The following is a 26,473-nucleotide window of genomic DNA, read 5'->3' on the forward strand; positions in this document are numbered from 1 at the left end:
GATGTTCAAATTGATCGTGCAATATACGAAAGCAGCCTCGGATCGTCAAGTGTTTCATCGAATGTTTAAATCGATTAACCAGTCAGCTGTTGCGACCTCTTGGAAAGGTGTGTGTCTGAACGTGTCGTCAAAAGTAAGCGATGACGAGTATACTCGTCGTAACAGAAAATATTGTTATTTCTTCGTGACGAGTATATTCGTCAAAAACAGCTAACCTGTTAGAAGGAAACAAAGGTAAAGTAAATAAGTTCCGAACGGAAAATAGGGTACACGTGCGACAACATATGAAATACAATCTGCAAAATACATGTTTAAGCTTAATGGAAATACGGATGATCGATAGAATCGTTTCACGAAAAACGAAAAAAAAGCGGAAAAGAAGAAAAAAGATGAAGAGCAACGTCAATTTCGCAAAGTGTGAAACATTCAAGGTGAGAGTTCGACAGGTGGGCTGGATAAGTGGTCGCTGCAAATCCAATTTATCGAACATCGAAGACACGTGTACGAAACGGTACGAAACGTGTGAAAAGAAGAACGTTGGACAAAATAAAGAGAGGAAGGATGATAAAAAGAAAGGTGGGAGGGAAATTGAGCGAAGTAGAACGAAAGACCTTGATTTGCTGGCTGTACTTGAAACTTGTTAATGGCTGGTAATTAACGTGGCGAATAATCGTCGACTGTTCGTGATGCGCCATTCGAACGACAAAGGGGTCTAATGAAACCAAGTTAAACTCTCTCTCGAGCGTCGATTATCTTTGATCGTTCTAACTTGACATCGAGCTTGAAGCAGCCATTAGAAAAATTGCCTCTATCTTCAATACGTTCGTTAAATATCATAAGTAGACTAGGCATTTTTATGTATTTACGCGAAATTTAAATTGATTTAATCTTCTGAAATTGAGATGGTAGACGATGAGATTGTAAGAAAAGGAAGGAAAAATAAAAAATGAACTGATATTTTTTTTCTTTTTTTTTTAGTAAGAGATAATGTAAATTCTATGCGAGACACGATGAAAAGAGTTAAAAATTCACGAGTAATTTATTTTAGCTTCTAACATTAGAACGACGAAGTTCAGTTTCTTTCCTCTTTTTTACAATTACTCAAAATTACGTACATATGAGTTTTTAGAAAAATTACTGTACTTATTTATACAGTACCTATTTCACGTTATCGTTATACTACTTTAATTATAGTCATCTAAGAGTATATTTAAATACACATTAAGGATTGATTATTCTAGTATAATAATACTAAGGTTATATGCGATAGGAAGATGGTAAAAGATTGACTGCAAGAGCGAATTAATGATTTAAAAAGATCAAAACGTAATATACGAACAAACAGACTTAATTAATCCAATAAGTTTTCTATAGTCAATTCTCTGCCCAAATCAAACCTGAAGATACTAAACGTCGAAAATCCATAGAATTCGTGTGATAAAATTAATACAAATACGCTTGTTTCTATCGAACATCTTCGCCTATTGGCACTGGAAATTGTTTGCCACTTTAACTTGTCAATGGCGATCGAAATCAACTTGTCAAACAATCAGACAAACGTGTTAAGTCATATTAATCGTGACAAATCCATGGCAATTTGTTACAGAAACAACAAAGCCTCGAATCAAAAAGTTAATCGAACTAGAATCCGATTCGATGCTCCTCGCAGGTATCTCGATCATCGTGAAGCATCGAATCGTGGCAAAAAAGGAGATTCGACGAATTAGAAGCAAAATCACTCGGACAGAAAGAAAAAAAAAAAAAAAGGAAAGAATGAAAACCATCGAGCGCGACAAATTGCAAAAACCAATCGATCGGTCAAATTCACGGTTGCCCGCTGCGTTGCTTTCACTTTTATCGCGCGAAACGTCGTTCTTCTCTCTTCGTAAAACTTCGTAAAATACCAACGACGGCGACAACAACAACAAGTAAAAAGAAAAACCAGAGAGAATGTTCATTCACGTACCTGTTTGCAGAGCGGCAGTCACGTGGCCAGTCACGTAGATTATTCGATCACGGAAGACGTCGATCGTTCGAAGATCGGGACTTCTACCAGACGAGCTCGTTTTCAAGCGTTTCCTTTTATTCCGATTTTCACGAACGTTCACCGCATTTCCTTCCTGAAAAAGAAGACGAGAATGATCTTGAATATATGGAAAATCATTTTATGTGTGAGAATACTGTTTCTCGCGAAGTTTTTACGATTACTGAAATGTTAGAAAATGTTAGAATGCTTAACCAGTTGGTTGTTGCGACCTTTTTGACGAGTGCGTACCTAAAATGTTTCGTAAAAGGTAAGCGACGACGAGTATACTCGTCAAACACAGAGTATTCGTGGCTGTTAAAACATAGAACTAAATTGGAACGAAATGACTATTTTATCTTTTTTTCGCGCATGACGAGTATACTCGTCGAAAACAGGTAACTGGTTGATATATTGTGTGCCATAGGATAGTAGGGATAATTAAATATATAATGTTAGTTTACATAACATGTGTTGACAACCATTTACACAACATGTCAACACACGTTACGTAAGACATTAATTGCATAGTAACAGTATTAGTATTTTCATTACTATACACGACGTTAGTTTATATGACGTTAATATACGCAGCAATTAAACAAACAATACGTACGATATATATGATAATATAACAATAACTATAAATATAATGATATACCAGCTATTCAACGTTATAGAATAATTACTATATCATAGAATAATAGAGCAAAATAAATAAACGGTAGATTTCCTCGGTGGCATTTACATTATTTTATATAACTTCGTTGGCAGAATAGAATTTTTTAAATTAACATCTGCATCATAGCCATTTTATAGAAAGAAGTTTCATAAAATTTTAATTGACCAGCAAGTGTTAGCAAGTGGTATTTTCAAACGCAGGTTCTTCCAGTCAGATCGAAAGCTGTTCGAAGGTTCGAAGCATGGCGAGGAAAACGTTTTTCCGATAACTCGTGCAAGATAATGGTTCAATGGCTAGCATTTAAACAACGCTCGACTAAATAACCCGAGCTAATGCGACCTTTAGAACTTTTCACTTTTCCACCAGATAGAATAGTCGCGTGCTAGAGCAGAGATGCGACTTTCACGAACTCTTACAATGGTGCGCGCCACCATCTGACGTTAATCGCGTCATTATGCAACTGACTATACGTGGCTACGAGCGAATGACGAAGCTGTTTCACGTTGCATTTCACTATATGGAAACCGGACACCCATCCAATCGCGCGATCTTTAGAAAAATTGATATTAAGTTTCTATATTAAGCTCTTACACCGGTGGAATGTGGCATTGGATTGCTGGGAATGTAATCAAGATTTTTGAAAGAGATAAATCATCTCAAATTACTCGTGTGATTATTTATGACAAATTCGAATTCCATACATCCTTTTTTAATCTTTAAATCAGATATCAACGCGTACGATCGTTAGATATAAATATGATTGTAGAAATGAACAGAGTATAAGCATATTTAATGAATTTCATGAGAATACAAATATTATCGAATACAAATTATTATTCAATAAACATTGTTATCTCGTTATAAAAATTACGCTCGTCTGTTCCTTGCTAAATGTCTCGATCGGAGATTTACATAAATAATTCAGCAGAATGCCAATGAGAATATTGACTTTTATAGGACTTTGTAATTGAAAAGAATTTATGAATTGTAAATTATTAGATTTCAGGGAAACCACTTTCTCTCTTTTAATAAGTTTCATTTATACTACTATATAAATCACTTTTGCAATTAAACAACAACTTAGAAATTCAGCCAGCGGTTTCTTATGATCAACAAAATCCACGAAACGATATTACTCTCGTACCAAGCCAATACTTGGATCCAACTACCCCAAACTTCACTCAACCATCGAATTTAAAAAAATACCATTTTTTAAAAAAGTAAAGTTGGAAAATTGTCCAATTCGACTAGCCCCCACAACTTCACGTCCGATATCCCACTTAAAAGAAGTATCATCGTTTCAAGCAAGTGTCTTACGATAAAATTTTCAGATTAGCTGAAACTTTGCATCCAACGTTCCAATTAAAAGAAATACCATCGTCTAAATAAAATATCGTGTAATAAAAAAAAAAAAATATCGAGGGACGCAGGGGGTGGGAAGTTGCGAAAGTGTAGGGTGTAAAGAAGCATTCGGAGCACGGAGTTAAAAAAGTAGCGTAAATCAGCTCGTTTACAACGCGACCGGTCAAAAAGTTCTCGCCAGAGAGAGATTCGACGATTTACGAGGTTCGATTTACCGACGAGATACTTTTCCGAAACTCGAGACCTGTTCGTCTTGTTCCTCGTGGTCCAGGAGAAGGTTTCGCAGGACCTTCGTTAACGTGCGCATCGTAACGCATCGTTTCCGAAGATTCTAGTGAAACGCAAGCACGTTAGTTGTCTGTTGTCTCTATTTCTGAAACGTCCGAGCGCATCTCGGCAACGTCTTGTCTTATCATCACGCAAATGCTGTGAAAATTACCGTCATTACGCAACCAAGCGCTCCGTTACTTTACGACAATGTTAGCACGAGAACTATCGAATCAACGAATAAGACTACTCTATAATTTCTTGCGGGAATTATGCAGCAAGGTATTTTCCTTGCCAAAAGGTTGAATTTGTCAAATACATTCGAATTACATAAGAGCGTACGACCGCCACGTGAAAATATATTTAAACGTTAGGCTGTAACATATGAAACGTATGAAAGTCTTAAGGATTCATAAATTTGCCGAATCTCGGTTTTAAAATGCTTGTGAAATATATTTCAAACATTGTAAAGTATTGTCTATGATATACGAAGATCAAAGGAGAAATACGTGACGAGTATATTTCTGATTTTAATGGTAACTTATGATTACAGAGGAGAATTTTAATGACATAACCGAGAGCGAAGAGAAACTGTTAGGTTGAAAGGGTGTGATCGTTAAGACAATATTTATACAATTTCATAGGAATATGGAACAATGCACGTTTAACTGGAACATTAAATTACAAAGATGATATTGGTGCAACGTGACAAATTTTCATGCCGCTTCCCGGTGAAAATGGGAAGTTTCGCTGATCATAGTCTCCATATTTGTCTAAGTGTTACTTTTGCGTTCGTACACATAAAGATATTTATAGAGAAAAAGATTTAGGGATTTGATACGGCAAGAACGTGCAACGTTATTTTACGTATGTTACGCGAAACATTTTGAAATTTCATTAGCACTGTAATGAGACACGGACTATCGTGATTACATTGGTAAAGTTCGGAACAGAACGCACGCAACAATTATTAGCTTGTTTCGAAAGTTCGTAGCATTTTCAGGAACATAATTATTATTATTTTATTACAAACTTCTTCTGAAACAACCAAGTACCTCCGGCTGAATGTTAACGAGGAAAACTCTAAATTAGTTCTAGATTAAACAAGGCGCCGTTAAAAGCCTCGTATATCAACGAAGATCACACAAAAAAAAAAAAAAAAAAAAAAAATGTTAGAATTCTACCTGTCTCGTTTATCATATACAGCATACGTACATATATCTATCACATCATACGCCAGTCTTCACAAGACCTTCTTAAATGGCAAAAACCAAATTACAACCCTGCAAAATCCACTTGAAATTATTCATCGCTGAGAAAGACAGAAAGCAAAGGAAACAGAGTAGCAACATCGACTGTTTAATAAAATGGCTATCTATCGTCTGTAAATTTTTCTCACGTTTCACAGCAAACTCTTCGACAAGCTAATATTTTTCCCAATCATAGTATACAGATACATCTACGTGTTACATAAAGACATTGTACATGACACTTGAGCTTTTCTTTAAATTCCATTACGAATTTTCCACATTAGTATCTAACGAAAATTCACTATACATACAGTCTTTTGCTTGCTGAAATAACTCTGTAGCTCAGATTACTTTGTTACAACTACAATGTGCATCTGTTACTCAATAAATCTATATAAAAATACATAATCCTAGAATTATGATTCCTTAAATCTTGCTATAAATTGTTCAAATTAGTATCTAACGAACATATAATGTAAGAATAATATGTAGTATTTTTCTTTCTCAAACCTGCGAGTCCAATTAATGTGTTAGAACTAAATGCACGCTATAATTGCCGGCAGCTCTTGCGCCGAGAAACCGCGAGCAGCTTCTGGCCGATCTAATGTCCCTTTCATGGAAACACCTGTCTATTGCGCTGTTCCAGACATCCGATTGCAACGAACGGAAATATTCGTAAATGATGTACAAGATAAACGAGATAAAAGGCGCCCGGTATCAAGGTTGTTTCAAATTACGTTTGAAATTTGTTTTCCTTACAAATCGCCGCTTCTTGAACGCTCGTTACGAACATCGTTAGTGGACATTTCGCAGATTTATGTAATCCATCGTGTTATCGGACTAATAAGAGCCCGTGAAACTGTTACGTCACGAATAACTTCCAAAGCTAGCGCGCAGAAAACGATCGTGAATTAACACGAAACGATAAACAGGTAGAAGCAAACATCGATCTCGATCGAGACTAGAGGAAAAGTCATGAAACTACTGGCACAAACGGACACGCGACCTCCTATTATTTTCACTCAGATTATCGCTCAGATAAGCGTTATCACGAATATTACTTCTCGAACAATCGTAACAATGAACCAACGCAAAAAATGAAAACACTCCAGGTCGGTATTTATATTGTTCCACTTAACGATCATCGTTCATCGTAACAGAGTGCAATAACGCCAAGTGTTTACTTTTTTTCTTGTTTGTTTTACTTGAACGTTCTACGTTGACGTAAACCGCATAGACACTGAGAATGTTTACATGTTTGTGGACATTTTAATGCACGAATACGTATAAATTTTCAAAGATATGTAAAATATTCCTGGAGCTGTGCATACGTCGACTGTTGTACTTTGAATATTTTACGTACCTTTACAAATTACAGTAGCGACCGAACGTTTCGAATCTTTCAGAGAATAAAATTGTATTTCGCGACAGCAACGAATGAAAATATAATCTACGATATATAACCTGCAGCACATGACATACGTGGTGGTGAAAGACGCGTAATGTATACGGATATCAACTTTGAGCTTTATATTCATTGTGTGCGCTTCTATATTACTTTATCAATCTTCATTACCATTAATTACTACTAAACGACGATTATTAAATAATAACAAAATACCAATCTCTCCTCGGACTCCTTCTTAACTCGCGCTCGTAAAACCTCCAATTAGCAATAAATGCGCGCAATTTAATCGCGCCAATGCAACAACACGAGAAACAAGACTGACGCTTGATCATATTAGCAAGACAGATAGGAAAATCGAAAGAAACGAATATACCGAAAAAGAAAGCGAGTACGAACCGTGATTCGATGTAAATTCGGCTCGATTCGTAAACTTGGACGAAAGGTTGGATCCGGTTTTTCCAGGGATCACTGCAGCACGCGACTCGGTGGACGCGTCGATGCACCTGTTCACGATGTTTCGGCGCGGTAACGATTCGATGCCCGGAACTTTGATTCGCGCGAACTATAATCGGGTGAAAGCAACGCGGCGCGAGCAAGCACGTGGCAGCAGTGTTTTCGGGAGACCCGTAGCAAGATAATGTTCACGCGACGAGAGCTCGCTGCTCACTGACGCCGCGACGCCGAGCAGGGCGCCCTTTCTCCCCCCTCCCCCCAACCCGCAGCTCCAATCCCCCACCCCAGCAGCCAGCTCGCGTAGAATAACTCATCGCCAACGATGGCTTCGAATTGTTCGAATAAATCGGAATCTATTGGGAATATTTTTCACCCTTCTTCCTTTTTCTGTTGCACTTCTCGGTTTTATTAGTTGCAGGAGTGGGAGGAAGTCGCAGTGTATTTTTCGTTGTTAAACGCCGCGATTTATGGTAGAAAGAAATGGATGAAAGGCAGGCCTGGCTATTGATAATTTAGATTTAGAATTGGATTTATCGGAAATGGTCGATACTTTATAGCGAAAGTTATCAAATTATTGCGTCGATTGTTAGACTGCGGATTTTTATTCGTCCACAAGGGGGGAGGGAAAATTTGAAGGTTCGAAAATACATAGAATGCTGTTCATAGCAATAAGGTATTCAAATTATCATACCTATTATAATCCTCTATCCAGGTTTCAGATTTTTAGTTCTATTCCATTTCTTTCATTCTACTTAGAAGGTTGTGAATTTGCATAAATATTCGTAGTCTGGTTACTATTGGACATTGGAGATATGTTTAACAGTTTCTATTTCTATCTTGAATGACAATTTGTGGATCAGGGTTTGAAATTTTACATATAAATAGAACATTCCGTACGATTTCCATTTCAGAAAATTTCTAATCCTCATCGACAAATTATCATTTAAGATAGAAATATATATATACACAAGTTATATCGCTATCCTCTTTGATATGCATATTTTTCATGTCAGATATGAATACAAAAGCTCGTGGTTAATGAACGAGCGATGCAAAAATTAACAAAAGTGTACGTCACAAACGGTATAAATTCATTAAATTGCGAAAGAATATTTAATTCTCCAATTTCAAGGATGGTTCGTCTAAAATCCATGTTTTCGATCAAAGAAAATAATTACAACCCTCGCTGAACGTGCACGAGCGTGAAATGAATTTTTTTACATGTACGAGTAGTTCGGTGAGACAATATCGTTAATATATTTCTTTCTAATACCACTAGTACACATACACTGATATTGCTGCTAATATATAAGGAAGATAAATACAGAAATCCGTATTTGATTGATTCTCCTAACATAACGTTCGTCAATACGCATCTTCCTACACAGATGACGATTTCCTCGAAATGAATTTGTATTTCTCCTGGAAAACCCTTGGACGTTTGGCTGTGCGATGTAGCGAACACCTTGACAAGCGTCTCGGAATATTTTCAGAATAATTTCTTGAAAGCCTACAACGAAACCATACAAACACTCCTCGCCACGAACAATTAAAACTCTGCGAGAAGAATCTGAAAGAACGAAGGAAATCCTTGATTTCCTTGAAATCCTTGCAAGCTTCGCTGGCATATTCGTGCAAACAATATCAGCTGCATCCCCTAACTCGACAATTCTGCTCAACTCCCGAGTGAACCGAGACAATCTCCGTCGGTATATCCAGTCGCGAGTCGTTAATCAATTTAAGCTCGCAATCTCGATCGACGAAGAGGCACGGAGCTGATGATTCGGCCGCGTAATTAATACCGGAGCGGTTGTTCTAGTCGACCAGCACCACCGACGATGAAATGGAAGGAATAACTCGAGCCCGGATGACGATTCTGGCCGATCGAAACGCGACTCGAACGGCGAGAGCTGGTAGTAAATGCAAACGGCTTGACCCGAACGACGAAGATCGAATCGAGACAAGACACGTAGCCTGCTCGTCGTGTCTGCCTCTCTCTCGGGCAAACCTTCTTAAACGGAATGTCTACTCGAGCAGGGGCCGGTGCAAGAGTGCAAGAGCCGTACAAAGGAACGTGCAAGATCGAGCTCCCTGCACGGTTGCAAATTCAATTACCAGCTGGCCATTAAGTGCCATGCGATCGAGACGTCTTGCGCTCCTCGCGTTTCTTCTCTTCTTTCTCGATTCTTCGTGTGTTATTCCTTTGTTCTTCTGCTCGACGATTCATGATCGTTATGTGCGAGTTACACCGGGTTCGTGTCTTTTTCGACGGTTGAAATCGGACAAAGGACGACAGCCTTTCCGGGGGAAAGAACGCTTTTCGAAAGGGGTTTCCTACCAAAGTGATCCGACTGTGTTTCGTACTGTTGATATTCGCTCGAGTAATCAGTTCCTTGTCATTTTATCGCGGTACACGTTTCCAAGAATATCGTAAAAATTACTCGTACGAATTAAAAAAAAAAAAAAATACTCGTACAAAAGCTACGACACATGTATTTATATAGGGAAATAGGGGGATGAAGAACTACTTGATTGTGGTGTAGATTTAAACGAAGCTAATAACTGGACCGTGGATTTCTATGCATTTTTGAAACGATAATTAATAATTATGATAATTGGAAGAAAGATTAAAACGTACGTAAATCTATAAAATGTTTGATGTAGATCGCTTATTACGATATACAGGTGATGAAACAAGTTTCCACTTAGATTCCATTTCTTTAATTACGTTCGTGAAAGTGTGAAATACAAACATCCGCAAACTACTAATAACGCATAATGCGCGCTTCTAAGAAACCGCGAATGAATTTATTATTCGATCTGACGCATGATTATTTTTTATTACAGACGTCACCATTTTCCGATGAATGACTGAATTATGTTCCTCGAGAGAAGAATTTCATTATATCGGCTGTACCAACTCCATAAATTATGAGTCAGCATTTAGGCACCGTTTCAAGCAGTATAATAGAGACAGAAGGAAGAAAGGAGTAGAAGATGCACGAACGACAGATTCTTATGCTGATCTGCCAGGCAAACAGCCCTAAGCGGCCAAATTTTTGACCGGTTCGACGAAATTTTAATGTTTGCTCAAACTAGTCTGCATACCAAGCAGCGATCAAGATTCCCTACAGACGTTCGAACGCGCACTGCGCATAAACTTTGCGAATTTTACCGCGATCTAATCTTACCAACATTATTCCGCTCCAATAAAAGTATTTCACGTTGCTTGGGATTCCAATTAACGATAATCTCTTTGGGTAACTTACACCGGCTCCCGAAAGTATCTCGACAATTATTGCGTGTGCCATAGAAAACATTTTGGAATTTCATTAGCGCTGTAACGAGACACGACTGTGATAATTACATCGGTCAGCTTCGAAACTAATTTGGAAATGCTATACAGAACTTACGATATATTTATCGCAGACATATATTTAATAAAAAAATTAGTATACCACGTAGCAGAAATTAGTATGTATAATAAGCAGCATCGACAGCCACTTTAACTATATAGCAGATGTTAAAAATGGTCCCACTGAATACCGAAGCTTATCAACCCTTTGAATCCGAGGAATTTCGACGAAAGCAAAAATTTCCAAACAAATATTTATTAATTTGATATGATTCAGAAGCCGCCAATCAACGCGCAGCCGCAGTATCGGGACCAAGGTCGAGTTCCTCCCTACATTTCATACCTAAATGATTAAAATAAATAATTACCCAAGAAAACCGCGAATAAACAGTCGCTGGGTTCGATAAAAATATATCGAACGTATATATGCGTCACTAAGATTCAAAGGGTTAATATTAACATTTCCAGATTTGTTGCAAACTGTACCGAAATAAACGTGATAATCGAGTCTCGTATCAGCGCTAATGAAATTTCGAAATATTGCGTATAACACACATGATACATTCGTTACAGATGTTCGCAAGTGTTGGAGTAGTTTCGTGGGTCTGTGCGTGTACCGGAGCGTTGTATGAAATTTTCCCAACAAAATTCCCAATACGAATTCTTGTTGTCTTTTGAGAACAAAATATAAAAATCACGGCGTATACCGAAAGAAAGGAAGAAGATAATGGGAACCGCAATTAAAAGAGAAAGTTACCAATGGATAAAAATTTTCCCAGCCAGGTTTCGTCACGTGAATAAACACGGTGTTTACGTTCGTTAAAATATTTTCTGGAACGATCCGTTATGAAAATTGACACACTGATAACGCTGGATAAGAATGAAAAAAAAGTTAAATCTCACTAAAGCGGCAAATGTATTAGGAAGGAGAACAAGAAAAGGACAAGAAGGAAAGTATCGTTCGATAGATCTTGGAGATAAAAATTGTAAGTAGCGGGAGGCATGCGTTCTTTCATTGGTATTCGCAAACAATCGTTCGATTATGATTATTTGCTATTATGACACGGGTAGCAATTACCACGGAATTCTACCGTGCGTGTAAATTTCCGCGAATCGATGATAAGCATTTAGATCGAGGAACGTTTCAAGAGAAATCGCTTAATTCTTCATACTTGACATCTTAAAACCGAGTCGACACGTAAATGTATGTCTGCTTTTATAATATTTGTATAATATCGATCCAGATATGTATAGGGTGTGAAAGTTAAAACCGACATTTTTGTATGTAAGCTGTTTTCATTGCCTTGGCGCTCACTAACATCCCTGCAAGTTGTACCCACACGTTTTTCCATATGCTACATTGCACGAAAGTAAAAGATGACGAAATTGGAAAAAAGAAATTTTCATAGTCGTTCTATGTAAAAGAAAACGTGACAAGCTTTACGAGAAATGGATTTTGTAAATTATTATTTCGTACACATATAGCATACACATTTAACAGGGAAATTATTTGATAGTATACAGGGTGGTTGGTAACTGGTGGTACAAACGGAAAGGGGGCGATTAATTTTTTTACAAATCTACAGTGAGATCCGTTATAACGAGACGTGATAAAGTGCACGCGTACCGAGCGAAAATTCAAAGTCGATTTTCTCGAAAACAAAGCCTCGAACGAAAAATTTTTATTCTATATTTTCGACTTCTTTTTTCGCGTAGAATCACCCCCTTTCCGCTTGTACCACCAGTTACCAACCACCCTGTATAATAGAAGATATAATGAAAATTCGACCAACGATAAATACAATTGTCAGACAAAATATTTACGCATTGCTGTATTTGTTAATTAATTAATTACGTTCAAGAATACTAAATTTCGTGTCGTTTCGTAGTATTTTCATACGATTGCGCAAGACACTACAGAAACGAAATATAGAAGCTGATAAAAACCGCTTTATCGAAAAACGGGGATACGTGTAAATATTTTGTTGCAGCCACTGTATGTTGACCTGACACGAAAATTACTAAAACAGCAAATTCATAAAGAATCGATAAAAACGCTCGTGTTAATGAATCAGACTATGCAACATCGTCGTTCTTATATCCCCAAAGCATTTCATATTTACGCTCAAAATCGACCTAAATGTCAAAATTCTTCACCCATCGACCACCAAACAAATAAATTGATAAATAAAGATATTCCCGCCTTCAATTTTTAAATTTACTCGTTCCCACTATACAGAGATCCTCCAGAGACAACCAGGAAGAATTCCCAATGAACTTCTAGAAAGGATGGAGACCATTGTCCGTTCGCTGGAGAAAAAGGAAAACGAAGAGGAAGGAATCCTTCGAGCAAACGGAATAAAATCGTGATTCCGATCTGACTGTTCGATAGCGGTATCGCGTTTCGAGCTGTAATCTCTGGTGGATGAGACAGGTGGATACACATCGCGACTGTCTTTTTACGACGAAACGTCGTCGTCTCTCCATCCTTTTTCTTCTTTTTTTTTTTTTTTTTTTTGATGACGCTACCTCTTGAAGTTTCGCGCTAGACGCGCAGGGATACGAGCAATTTAAATTTAATGCCGCCTTTTATACCCCTCCCCTATGCCACGCGCAACCCTTCACACGCCCTCTCTTTCTTATTCCTCTCTCAACCCCATATTCGCTGATCGTCTCCCTCTTTCACGCTCTCTCATCCTCCAACGTCGATGCGTTCTCTCCTGACGATCTTTATCCGGAGATTGCGACTTCCAAGGGAGCAACCACGACCGCTCTTTAGGTTTTTAAAAGAAGAGACTTTGCCGGTAGCCGTCGTCGATCCACCTAGATATCGCTGTGTCAACTCTGTCCGACAAACACTCGCCTTGACCCGAAATTTTCATTTTTATTCCAACCTGCCTTCCCAACGCACGTGCACCGGCATCATGGGCAAACGATATGGCATCCTACGTGAGATTTCAACGCGGAAATCGCCTCTGAGAGACCTCGGGCGGATGCTGTGAAGCGTGACGATGCTCTCCGAGATTACGGTGTTTCGGTGATTTTAGGGTTTATTGGATTATTCGTCGTTTTGACGAGTTTCGGGGCGGATGTTGCTTCTAAGAGTCGAGAAGATCGCAAAGAACATCCGGAAAATTCGAGGTTGTGAATATTCAATGAACAATAAATCTAGTGGCTACGGAAAGCTACGTATTAATTAATTAACTTGGAGAATGTTAAATTTCGTGTCATTTCGACTGCAAAAAGTTGATGATAATTTCTCGGCTGGTTAACGTAATAGAACATAGAAGCTTCTAACCTAGCGATAATCATTGCTACTATCGACTGTGGAAACTATAATTTTTGTTTGACTTACGTTTATGTTGCTCGTAGTCTAGTTTCGTTCGACGATATTTCAGATAAGCTGTCGTCGACGACGATAATTCAAAGTTAGTTAAATAGTCCAAGGTGTTCAACATTTGAAGGAACGCGTGTCGACGAAATTGACCGGGACTAGAAGAAATGTTGCAGAACGTTTGTCACAGAGAAAGAATTCGGCCCGACGTGGCAAGTTCCGGAGGAAGAAAAATTCGTCGGGAAACGAGATTGTTTATTCAAACGTGTCCCAGTGCCGGAGAAGCCGGAACGAGGAACGAAACGCTCCTTTCTTGAAATTCGCGTTACCGTGCGCGCGATTAATAAATAACTGGCGAAAGAAGGTAACGCGTATCGTTGCCCATAGAAAAGAAAAACGATCGCGCGAGAAATGGCCGCGGGAACTGCCTCTATTCTCGCTGATTGCGAATAACTCTGTGAAACTGCCCACCGACACGTGAAACGCGTCCAAGAAGTCGCGTTTTATAAAAATAACATGCACGTGCCAACAAACAATAACGCGCTAATCAACTTAAGATAAAAGTTGACGTAAAAAACACAGAAGAAAGAGGAGGATAAACGATTAGACGATGAATTAACAGTTTATCATTCCTTACAAAAAGGTATAAGAGGTTCTTATACGTGGAAAATATTATCGAATTATACGCTAGCCGTTTCAAAGAATCGCAAGAAATTGCGCGCGTTTCATTGAAATTCAAAATCATTTCGTTAATAATTGAATTTCACGTTTCCCAGCGAAAAATTGTTGTGAAATATTTGAAAAACGAAAAAGGAAATATGATCAAACATCGGAGTGAACAGTAGGAGAAAAAAGAAGCGAAAAGAAGCAAAGGGCATAACGAAAATCATAGAACAAACTAAAAGCATGGAAATTACGTATCGCGATTACGAGTACACGCGTAATTTCAGTAATCAGCGCAAGCACCGTTTTCGTGCAAAAAATGTTACTAGAATCGTGGACGATGTAATAACGTGCAATTTACCTTCGTACGATGGCAAACACTGTTGTTACACGTACAGCGTTTAACCACTCAACGAGCCGTTTATTCCGATAAAATTTTTCTTCGTTGTACCATTAGCCTGCAGGAGAAGGTTGACGTTGCTTAAAAAGATATTATCTGTTTTCAATTTGATAAACCAACAGCTACTTGGTCAGTCACGAAAGAGAAAATTTTCATGCATAAGCATGTATAAGTATGTATGAGACATTTTGAAATTTTATTTTTATCGTAACGAGCTACGGCCATCAGGATTAATAATAATAAAGTTTAAAGCCAATTTGAAAATCTATACATCTAAAAGTCACAGCAAACATTGCAAACATACGCTTGGTAAGAAGTCAGTGTATGTGTGCAATATACGTATGTATATGTAGGATATGAGCCTCTCAGGTGATCTGAAGTTGATCAACTCCACCTTTTATTTTTTTTTTTGTTTTTAAAATTTTTCAAATGCATCATTCGTTGTATAGGTACATAATTAATATTCAATTTGAAAGTTCATTTATAACGAGAAGATAACACGGTTAATAGCAAAGTACAAGGAGAGCTTGAACGATTGTTCGCCACTTTTTTCTGCTTCAATTTACAGAGTTACGTGGTAGCTGTGCCTTCTGAATGGCTTCTAAACGACTCGATTATCGCTAAAGATAGCCCGATTAAATATTAATATCGTTAATACGATGAATAATTAACTGTGCAAATATCTGGATGATCCGCGCGAAGTTTATAATCACGTTAAATATCCTATAACTTTCGTACACGTTTTCAGATTGATTCGAAATTGTACGAGTACAAACATCTGCAAATGTTTCACACAGGACGCGTAATATGTTTGTAAGAAGATTCTGCAAGTGTTTGCGTGCATTTGTGAACACGGGAACAAAGATTAGATAGTTATAATCGGAGGAAAAATGGCAACGATACGAGACAGAAAAGAAAAGCTCGCGACAGTCGAGGAAAATAACAATTTTTCAGATTCTCCCCGTGCCCCCTCCCCCTCCTCCTTGCTGTATGTATATATCGCGAGATTGTTCCGAAGCAGAACGAAATTCCGCGATGAATTATTCACGAGGAATATCCCGGCCACGAAAACACCGGTCAAGTATATTTTTTTCTCTTTCCTTTGCCAGAAACGTGAAATTAAAAAACCGGACCACGAGCTAGAACGCGTCAAGAAGTTCGAAATTTTCGAGAATTCAGGCTTGTACCGCGTCTGGCCGTAACTGTAGCAACACTCGAGAGGAATATTGGAATCTGAAACAGCTTGCACGAGACATCACCGCCTTATGCATGCATATTCCATTTGCTCTCGTGCCTCTTGGCGTAAGTTTGCGCGCAATACCCGCTGCTATGATATCTTAATAATGAGTCAACAGATTTCTTCTAAATTGTGCGTTTGGAACAGGTCACGTTACGCTATAAAATTGATGTCTTTCTATCGTCTGTAGTAAAGTTACTTCAATATCTGTGATAGTATGCATTTTTCTATCGTCTGAACAAGCTGAAGCTTTTATATCGTCGTTCCTCGTCATTGCTATTTCTTTTTTTTTTTTTTTTTTTTTTAATATGATGAAACACATTTGTTTTATTCTAGTATGGATAGTAAGTACATTTATGTAAGTTGAAATTATCTTTGATTTTTCTGTTTCGGGTGAATAGAACAAAGCGAGTCATTTGGCAGCCATTAACAATGACACATGGTGGGAAATATACAGGGTGGTTGGTAACTGGTGGTACAAGCGGAAAGGGGGTGATTCTATACGAAAAAAGAAGTCGAAAATATAGAATAAAAATTTTTCGTTTGAGGCTTTGTTTTCGAGAAAATCGACTGTGAATTTTGGCTCGGTACGCGTGCACTTTATCACGTCTCGTTATAACGGATCTTACTGTAGATTTTTAAAAAAATAAAAAAAATAATTAAAAAGAATTTTTATTCTATATTTTCGACTTCCTTTTTCGCGTAGAATCACCCCCTTTCTGCTTGTACCACCAGTTACCAACCACCCTGTATAACAATTTAATGGTAAAGATCGTTGCATCAGGGTTACCCTGTATTTTCTTCAAATATAATCAACATGCGTGGCAAATTGCAACACTCTTTATCGATCTAATAACTGTCTAACTTAAAAATAAAAATCGACTGAAAGCTTCTCGAAATAGATATCTGTAAATAAGATCTCTTAACACTAGAACTACCATACCAGTCAAATCGACTGGTTTTACAATTTTATTTTAAAATTCTTACTTCATGTTACATCTTTTTCCCGTAATGATGTAATGACTTTCGTAACGATAATTAAAAGAATAGTATAATGAATTTTATTTTGTTTTTTATGTGTTCATAGTTCAAAAGAACTTTGTATCAAGGCTACTTATACCAATACCAGTCAAAATGTAATAGGGTCCTGCAATCTGTTTATCGAACCCCAATTAACCAGTTTCCTCGTTTTCTACAACTTGCCACACGTTTTTCAAATTTTTACCGCGTATCGTTCAATATGATGATATCACTTATCAGGAAAATTCCGGACCGATCACTGGATCGCTAGATTGTCAACACTAGAAATACCACAGCAGTCAAAATGACTGGTTCTACAATTTTATAAATGTGTCAACCCTCATTTAGGTCGATCATGGTCGCAGATGGACTAATAATACCAAAAATGTTCCTTCAGTAAGAAAATAATAAATTGAAAAATATAAAAATATTCTATTATTATGTATTTTTTAAAGACCATATTTATCTATATATTTAACTATCGATAGTTCTAGTGTTAAAATTATAGAATCTTAAAAGACACCCAATAACGATTAATTCCATCTTAATCAAATAATATAGGAAGCATAAAAAATGATTCAGATGGAGAAAACTATTTGAGAAAGCCAAGTACCTTAGAACCTCGGAATATCAAACAGGAGGAAACGATCTTCCCAAATGAATATTTACAAATGTATTATTTTACAGTGTATTTGCAAATTACCGAATTTTTACGCTGCCAGGGGACAACAACGTGGAAAGTTTGGCTGCGGGGCCCGTATTTAAAGAATCATGGTCCGGCGTTTCGAATTCGTGCACACTCACTTTACGTCGATAAGAAACACGACCGACCATCCGTTTCCATGGTTGTGTCGTGGTCCGTGAAGATAATGCTCGGATACGTCAATAAGTTAGAAAGTGTTCGGTAACGAGTGCTCGTTAAAAATCACGGGAAGCGACGAAGAGGAAGCGCCGCGATGAAACGTGAAGCGTGTCGCGCGTTTCATAGAAATTTCTGTATATCTGTTGTAACTGCGTTTCCGATCGCTTTTCTACTCGATACATGGGAATCGTTATATCAACCGGACGCTTAGTTGATACGCTACTCGAATACAAAATCACTGGCTTCGTATTCTTTTTTCTCTCTAAAAGCCGCGGCGCTTTCTAAATGACTTCCGATCGGCCGCTGTTAATATCGAAAATAGCGACGGCGAATCGCGACGAAAGTGGAAAGCGAATGCTCGAAGGTCGAAAATAAACGTATCAGCTGTCCATCATCATCCACTAAATTCCAACATTTTATCGGATCTATGACTACCTTTTTCCATGCTGTCTGTTTCTCCGTGAAACTGAACGTTTTAACGATACAATGAAACGAAGAATTCGGAATTCGGTTAGAAAATAATTCTAACCCCCCCCCCCCCCTCGATTCGAAACTGAAAAGAACCAGAAACCTTGTTCGTGCCACCTTCGTGTTTCTTCGTTTAATTAAAATTATTTTCACCTTGCTTCGTAACAGCCTGTAGCATATAACTTTACTGGAGATATAAAACGAGCAACTTCAAGTGTTTCGATGTATCTTGAAAAATGGAAGAATGCCAGGTAGGGCATTGTAACTAACAAGGGAGGATCGCGAAAGGTCCGGCTTCGGCTTGGATGAAGCTTCGCAGACTTGAAGAACAGCCAAAAATAGGTACGTACGTACTTTTCTCAGCGAAACCTCTACCTAGATCTCCTTCGCCCAAGTCCTCATCCAATGTTAAGGTTGTTGTGAAGATTTCAAAGGAGGTTCAGGTGAAAATTTACACGAAAATTTCAACGGAGATGAACTACGCATCTACTATTTTTCCCTATTCTACGAGTCTACGAAATGTTGAAAACAACAACGTGAGTTTGCGCTCGCCATCCATATACAGATGCGCTAGTTACAATAAATAGTAACTAGAAAATAGTTCTAGATACAATCGATAGATTTAATCGATAGGTTTAAGATGTTCTTTTGTTTTTATCCCTAGCCCATGTAAGAGCAATAAAGGTTTTTCGGCTCAGAACGGTGTGATAGATTTATAAAAAGAATAAAATAATAGCTATTGTGGTCCTATCCCTAAATACAGAAATAATAACAGCTTATGGGCCCAGGTTATTATTTTATTGAAAATATTATTAATAATAATATCGAGGAGCGCAGAAGATAACCTAGAAAACAAAAAAAAAAACGTGCGTGATCGATGATTCAGTGTTGAATATCATAAGAGCGCTTTATCGAATATATAATAATTGCTTACGTGATAATACAGTTATCAAAAGAATATAAAAATGTCAGGCGGGGCGAGTTTAAGTATTGGAAAGCTAAATAAAGAAAATTACGACACATGGAAATTGCAAATGGAGGCAATACTCATTAAAGATGACTTGTGGGAATATGCGAATGGTTCAATAATTGAACCTGAAGCAGCGGATGAAACCTCTTTAAGGAATAAAAAGGATGGTAAAGCCAGAATCGATATTATTCTTACCATGAGCTATGTCATGTGAAGCATTGCAAACCTTCACATGAATTATGGAATAAATTAAAGGAGGTTTACGAATCCAAAGGACCTGCAAGAAAGTGCAATAAAGGTTTTTCGGCTCAGAACGGTGTGATAGATTTATCCAAAGATAAATACAAAAATAACAACACGAAATTTGATCCAAATCTGGACCAAAGAGATTTCTCACGTTTCTGATATCGCATAGAAAATGTACATACTTGTAACTTTTTGTACGAAGCAAATATCGATAACTGCGTTACTAATAATTCCGTTATAAACTAAATCCTACGAACGAAGAAACGTTACGAAATAAACGGAAGAGAACATAAGAGAATGTAAATCGTGAATCTTCACGAATACGTAATAGTCGTACGGGGCATAACACCGAATGGCCGATAACTCTGCGATTCAGCGGCGAAGAAAATGTCGTTCGTTGACATATAAACGCGATTGCACAAGAATTCGCTTCAGCAACGCGAACTTCTGGTGTCAGGCTTAGGGAAAAATGAAGCCTAACGGTATGCACGGCGTCACGCCGAGAATCAATGTAAATTTAATGTTGATATCTTTGGCGAACTTACACGACGCGAGGAAAGTCTGGATAAAATCCAAACCTGGTATATAAGGATCGTTGCACCCATAGTAGAATGTGAAAATTTCCATGTTGCGCAATACCGGCCAATATTACGGTTTAATAAAACCATGGAGCGAATCTTTCAATATATTTAAATTATCTCGTAGAGATTTTGTTGAAAAGGATAAGACAATTTTTTTTTCTTTTTTTTTAGAAGATTTCTTTGATTTGGATAAGGATAAATTTTGCGGTTCGTGGAAATATTAATGGGGTATCTTTTTTTTATATATTTAACGAAAAGGAGATGAATACTCTTATCTATTTTTTGTGTAGAAAAAAAAATAGATATGAAAAAAAAGGATTATTATCTATTCATAAGGCAGCTGCAACGTGTTTGGCTGTTATCAAAGATTTAGGCAACACTTGTCGGAAATACGAAAATGGAACCGATAAAATCGATGATCAACCGTGTCAGCGGCCCAGCGATTTATATATCGCTGCCCGAGCGATAATAAAACGTATGTTTGTGTTAACAGCTCTTACTAACTTCCAGAGAATAAAGTAAACGTTAAATAAAGTTTCGAAATATACAGCGAAAACAAAATCGTGTACTCGATGTACTGCAGCTTTTATTCTTTAAAATATCACTCTTTTGATTTATAAATACTATTTTATTAAAATTAAAAATGGAAAGAAATTCGCTCAAAAATAAAAGAAAAAGAAAAACATATAATACTTACATTCTTCTATATATTCTATCCGTAAAAATTATGTCAGGAAATTATGTTATCGAGCAAAAACAATTTCCGTGTTTTCAACTTCGAGAACAATTTTAACAGATGGCGTCCTCGCCGTAAGAACAGCCACGACACGTGAAATCTAGCCGCATGAACAATCAATGATTGAAAGTAAATGACTTTTTGACAATAGGAGCGGAAAACTGATATCGGAGTGACTGTATTATAGCGACATTCGATACTGTTACTATTTAAGTAATATTTTACAACGTAATCAAGGCACGATCAAAGATTTATTATGCATCGAAAAAATTGTTTTTATCATTGTTAATTATTATGAACTTCCTTAATTGTGAGATGAACAAAAATGTACACTTCGAACGCGGCGTTAATTAAAACATCATACAAGAACGAGCAACGTCAAATGGCCTTAAATCTAACATGACGATTATTGATATAATTATTCCTGACATCAACTGTCTGTATCGTTAATGACAAAATAACCGTACGAAATTTTCATTGTGGAGACAGATTAATGTAGATTGTTATAGAAGTGTGTATATATTTAATGTGATTTTTACGAAAGAATTAGAGGAAAATTTTAAAAGAACCAGATAGGATGGGATCGGAACAGAGCTCTCAAGGTGGTACGCACAACGCTAGCGCTAACAGGACAAGAAATATACCATTGAGACGTGGAAAAAGTGTACCAAATCGTGAAAGAGTACCAGAAGACACACCACCGAGATGTACCAGTCCTGGTGCAAGCATTTGTTCGGATTCTGATCTACCATATATATCTTACACTGTGAATAGACCTATTGGAGATTCACCAAAGATGACAAATAAACAGTCACAGCTATATAGAGGCAAAAGTTTTGGTGGGCAAGATATATCTAGACGTAAAAATAGTTTAAGTTCCAGTAGCTACAGGTAACATATTATCTTAAAAATTTATTTTTCAATAATATATTTTATTTGAATAATAAATTTGTAATTTCTAATTACAGAAAAACTACCTCTGATAAAATCCATAACATAGTAGTAGTGAAACCAGCTATGCAAGATCCAACAGCTGACAAAGATCCTGATCTGGTTAAATTACAAAGTATTCCCATGTTCCTACCTATCATGCGTGGCACTCTCAATTTGCCCCCAGGTGTCAGAGATCCGGAGGTGCTGGAAAGACTCAATCCCATTGGTTTGTTTAACCTGTGTGCTAGGTATCAACATCATCTTAATACTAATGCTCAAATGATCGCAGCTGAACAATCTACTCTATGTATCAACATCGAGCCAGAAGTGACAAAGATACTTAATTTAGCAACAGAAAGGCAAAAAAAGTTTGCCAAGTTTGCTGAACAACTGAACAAAGTACACGAGCTTAGTAAACAACTAACCAAATGTCATTCTCTTCTGAATCAAACTCTGGAGAGCCTTGAAACTTTGAACAATCTTTTACCAGTAGAGGATAGATTAGAACCATTTGTATGGACTACTGGATAAAATCAATGTTAAAGAGTATATTGAATGGTAGCTTAAGAAAATTTATAAGTACACTGCACTGGTGCTAAAAGATGATCTGAATTGACTCAATGCAAGAACTGTTAGAAATTTGTTCTGTTTCTTTTGTTAATAACAATGAATCTTTATTACTAGTCCCTATGGAAGAATTTTTAGTACCTATAAATGTGTTGCACAGAAATCTTGACTATGAGAATATATATATATACATATATACATCTATTTTCATGTTAACCCTAATAATTGTATAATTGTATAAAAAGAATGTGATGTTTAAGTTCAAAAATACATATATTATGAAAGAATTGTACATTTTATTAAAATAAAAATAAACAAATTCGCGATTACAACAAAATGATTCATAGCATCCTAGTCATACATCGATATAAAAAACTTATACATAAAAACACAACATTTCATAATTTTTAATTATTTACATACCCTAGTTGTTAACGTCAGCCGACCGTTGTGCTTTTAACATTCTGTATGCTGCTATGATATCACTTTGCTGTTTTTCTAACTGTCTCCTTTCTCCAACTGGTAGATTCTTGCGTTTTCCTGACTTATCTATGGCTCTTGTTTTCTTAGTCCCCATTTTTGTCTTCTCACTCTTTTTAAGTATTGAATGAAGAAGCAGTTTCTTTTTTCCAGGCTGTAACAAAAAATAAGCGAATATTATTAGCATTATATAACTAAAAAAGACATTGTATTAAAAACTTTACCTTAAAGGTACTTATATTGTCAGCATGTTTTGGCCTGACTTTTAATTGAGGTGGTTCATGAGCAACTTCTCCAAATTTAATTTGATCTTTGAAAGTATCAAATTCATCTACTTTTTCTTCCATTTGTTTTTGTTTCTTGGATTTCAATTTCTCTCTCCTCTTCTCTGACTTACTCATTTTAGGTTCATCAGTATCTTTCTTTTTCTTCTTTTTTTTAATATTTTTATGCTTTGACCTCAACATGTCAATTTTATCTAACTCAGTTTTCTCGCATTTCGAAAGCCCCTCTATCTCTCCTGTATTTGGATTTCGATTGACTTGAACACTGTATTTCCTCTCAAAGGCAGTTTCATTAATAAAGGCGTAAGTATCCCTGTTAACTCTATGCAAAAATCTATCCTCACTTTCACCAGGTCTCTGTTGAAATACAGGAACAACTTTATCTGGTTTAGCCTTTGGATGTAAAGGCTTAGAGCACAACTTATTGCCAACAGATATGAGGGCATTTTTCTTCTTTTTCTTTTTCTTGACTTTGGTTATCTTCCCTGACTTCACTGCCTCTTTCAATTTCACTACTCTTTCTAAAGTTTTCGGTATAGCTTGTTCGTCTGCATTTTTTGGCGGTGCATTTATCTTTGTTTCTAACCTATAATAGGCAGTTCACTAACTTATGTAAATAATTCGAGAATAAAGCATATCTAACACACAACTCACTCTGCCAGTCGTTTTGCCTGTTGCTTAAGAGGATCTTTTACGCCTCTGTGCTTTTTTCCTGGAATTTTCCGACCCATTTTCCTACGATAAACAACGAGACACAGCTTTCACGTGGTCGCTACAGTAGCGTCGCGTCGTCTGCTTGAACGCGCGACTTTATGTTTGATTTAGAATGTTGATTACAAAAATATGTATTTAATTTTCAATTATAGAATGTAACTAAAAACAAAAGAAATTGTAGATAAAGATAAAATAACATTGTTGCAGTTATACTAAATGTGATCAATTTAAGTTTTGATTATTTTAATACTAACGAATCAACGAGAATATTTTAATATGTTAATCTAGTGAAAAATTGAACAACGAATTATTAAATTGAAGAAAGATTATTGGAGGATTATAGAAGGAAAGTTATTACATAATTATGATAGAAACAGCGAATATATTTCACGACGTGATGTACTAAATAATAACGGATGTTGTATGTATGTATATACGAGTCGAAACACGGTTCGACCGTAATTATTATTCAGACGTTGCATTGTCGTATCGAATGAATATTACTACGATGATTCTCGAAAAGTGAATGCGAATAAGCTACTTTGAATATTAAGTCTATAAAATTATAGTTTAAAATAAAATGTATGATCCACCCCTTTGTTTGTCACAATTTAAATAATAATTTATATAATATATATAATAATAATTTATATAATAATTTATATAATATTTATTAACAATTTATATAATAGTTTGTAACACAAACGAGGTACAGAATTCTTTATTTAGCCGATGCGTTTCGTTACCAAGTCGGTAATGTCAAAAGTTATATTAAAATCGTAAGAGGGCTCTTAAACGTGTGACACGAAGAATTCATTAAGTACAAGTCTATGTTATCTGTTGCCTATGGTTGCAGTGGCCATCGAGGTTAGGAGATAATGTCCAATGTTTTACTAAACATTTCGATCAACCATTTACAAATTTATTTAATAATTTATCGCATTAAAACATTTTATTGTATATCGTTAATGCTAACTACACAACTAACATCGATTCTATCATTAAATACTTATTACGTATTCCTTTTTTTACAACTAGTTATATCTACAAGGTAGAATCTTAACAGGAATGAACCTAGCTCGACCTTTTCGATCAATTGCCAGAAACCAAAAATGTAATTGTCAACAAATATATTCCATATCCAAAAAATATATCAATGGAACACCATCAGTGTTATCATCCGAAGAAAAAGAAAAGAACGAAGATAATAGTGTCTCGTCGATAGACGACTTGACAGAACCCACAAATTGTTGTATGTCCGGATGCGCAAATTGTGTATGGATTCAATACGCAGAAAAATTAAGCGCGGTACTCGAAGAAAGCGAAGTGGACGTGCAAAAATTAATCATCGACAAAGTACAAGATCCTAACATGAAAGCGTTTCTTTCCATGGAACTCAGATTTAAAAATATCACTAAAGACTAAGAATACTGTATAAAATACTGTATATATCTATGTACATATAAAATGATGAAATTTTAGACAATAAATCCTTATGTTAATTTAATCGGCTATTCATTAATCTCGTCTTGCAATTTTGAATCTCTTCCAATTACTATATAATCGAAATAGGCTACAACGAAGATAAATGTACATATATATACGTAAGTGTTACACACCTATGTATTATTCCTGGAAATTTTCGTTGTTTCAAAGTTACTTATGTGTTTCTTCTATCTATAGATTAACAATTTGTCACAATTGCAAACCACTCCGTTAATGTTTCGTAATAACTCGTGCTTTTTTCGCAAGAAGCTTTATTCCGACTACGAAACCGCGAATTCGAACTGCTTCAAATTCTAAAAGCTATCGCAGCGCCATCTGCAAATGTTTATTGCATTTCCCCAGATGGCGGCACGTGTACGAAAGTGGCTTGATGAATATTTATCTTTATAATTGCAACAAAAATAACGAACATCTCGAGTCGTGGATCTTTGCTCGAGGACTCGTGCCTTCTATTGCTATTTATCCAACTCGTTCCGTTTATGAGATTCCAGGACGTGTAACCAGTTCCCCATCAAAAATTAAAAGAGACTCACACAACCTTAGACTTATACAAGACTTATACAACCGTTCGAAATCGTAGATTAAAATGCAAGATATAATAACGCTTACGAATTTAACAGGTAGCAGGAAAGAAATAATAGAAGAAGCGATACAACGTCGATAATAAATTCT

The 26,473-nt window shown here is 36.5% G+C and overlaps 3 protein-coding genes across 5 annotated transcripts; 2 read left to right on the top strand and 1 right to left on the bottom strand.

Moving 5' to 3' along the window:
- Positions 1 to 1,966: 1,966 nt before the first annotated feature.
- On the bottom strand, positions 1,967 to 26,101 carry LOC117216675 (coiled-coil domain-containing protein 137). Of its 3 annotated transcripts, none has more exons than XM_033463599.1 (5): positions 25,915 to 26,101; positions 24,236 to 24,389; positions 23,522 to 24,167; positions 23,241 to 23,451; positions 1,967 to 2,120 (listed from the first exon to the last, which is right to left on the bottom strand). In XM_033463599.1, exons 2-4 carry the CDS (start codon positions 24,310 to 24,312, stop codon positions 23,242 to 23,244), a joined length of 933 nt encoding a protein of 310 aa, XP_033319490.1. In that variant the 5' UTR covers positions 24,313 to 24,389; positions 25,915 to 26,101; the 3' UTR covers positions 1,967 to 2,120; position 23,241. The 3 variants fall into 3 exon arrangements, with proteins under 3 accessions (XP_033319490.1, XP_033319481.1, XP_033319498.1); XM_033463590.1 differs by having other exon boundaries at positions 24,236 to 24,454; XM_033463607.1 differs by lacking the exon at positions 1,967 to 2,120 and having other exon boundaries at positions 23,094 to 23,451; positions 24,236 to 24,454.
- Positions 21,426 to 23,104, top strand: LOC117216688 (BLOC-1-related complex subunit 5). Its single transcript, XM_033463621.1, has 2 exons — positions 21,426 to 22,208; positions 22,286 to 23,104. Exons 1-2 carry the CDS (start codon positions 21,895 to 21,897, stop codon positions 22,779 to 22,781), a joined length of 810 nt encoding a protein of 269 aa, XP_033319512.1. The 5' UTR covers positions 21,426 to 21,894; the 3' UTR covers positions 22,782 to 23,104.
- Positions 25,080 to 25,802, top strand: LOC117216694. The gene is made up of 2 exons (XM_033463630.1): positions 25,080 to 25,162; positions 25,334 to 25,802. Exons 1-2 carry the CDS (start codon positions 25,142 to 25,144, stop codon positions 25,718 to 25,720), a joined length of 408 nt encoding a protein of 135 aa, XP_033319521.1. The 5' UTR covers positions 25,080 to 25,141; the 3' UTR covers positions 25,721 to 25,802.
- Positions 26,102 to 26,473: the final 372 nt, after the last annotated feature.

Source organism: Bombus bifarius, unplaced genomic scaffold, assembly GCF_011952205.1.
Source record: "Bombus bifarius isolate JDL3187 unplaced genomic scaffold, Bbif_JDL3187 scf7180000007966, whole genome shotgun sequence".
Taxonomy (NCBI): domain Eukaryota; kingdom Metazoa; phylum Arthropoda; class Insecta; order Hymenoptera; family Apidae; genus Bombus; species Bombus bifarius.

Excerpts from the sequence above, each read along its gene's own strand:
- LOC117216688 (XM_033463621.1), top strand. The coding sequence starts at position 21,895 with ATGGGATCGGAACAGAGCTCTCAAGGTGGTACGCACAACGCTAGCGCT. Across the intron at positions 22,209-22,285 it reads TTAAGTTCCAGTAGCTACAG|AAAAACTACCTCTGATAAAA; the intron begins GTAACATATTAT and ends TTCTAATTACAG.
- LOC117216675 (XM_033463599.1), bottom strand. The coding sequence starts at position 24,312 with ATGGGTCGGAAAATTCCAGGAAAAAAGCACAGAGGCGTAAAAGATCCT. Across the intron at positions 24,168-24,235 it reads CAGGCAAAACGACTGGCAGA|GTTAGAAACAAAGATAAATG; the intron begins GTGAGTTGTGTG and ends TGCCTATTATAG. Across the intron at positions 23,452-23,521 it reads ACAATATAAGTACCTTTAAG|CCTGGAAAAAAGAAACTGCT; the intron begins GTAAAGTTTTTA and ends TTTTTGTTACAG.
- LOC117216694 (XM_033463630.1), top strand. The coding sequence starts at position 25,142 with ATGGTTGCAGTGGCCATCGAG. Across the intron at positions 25,163-25,333 it reads TGGTTGCAGTGGCCATCGAG|TTATATCTACAAGGTAGAAT; the intron begins GTTAGGAGATAA and ends TTTTACAACTAG.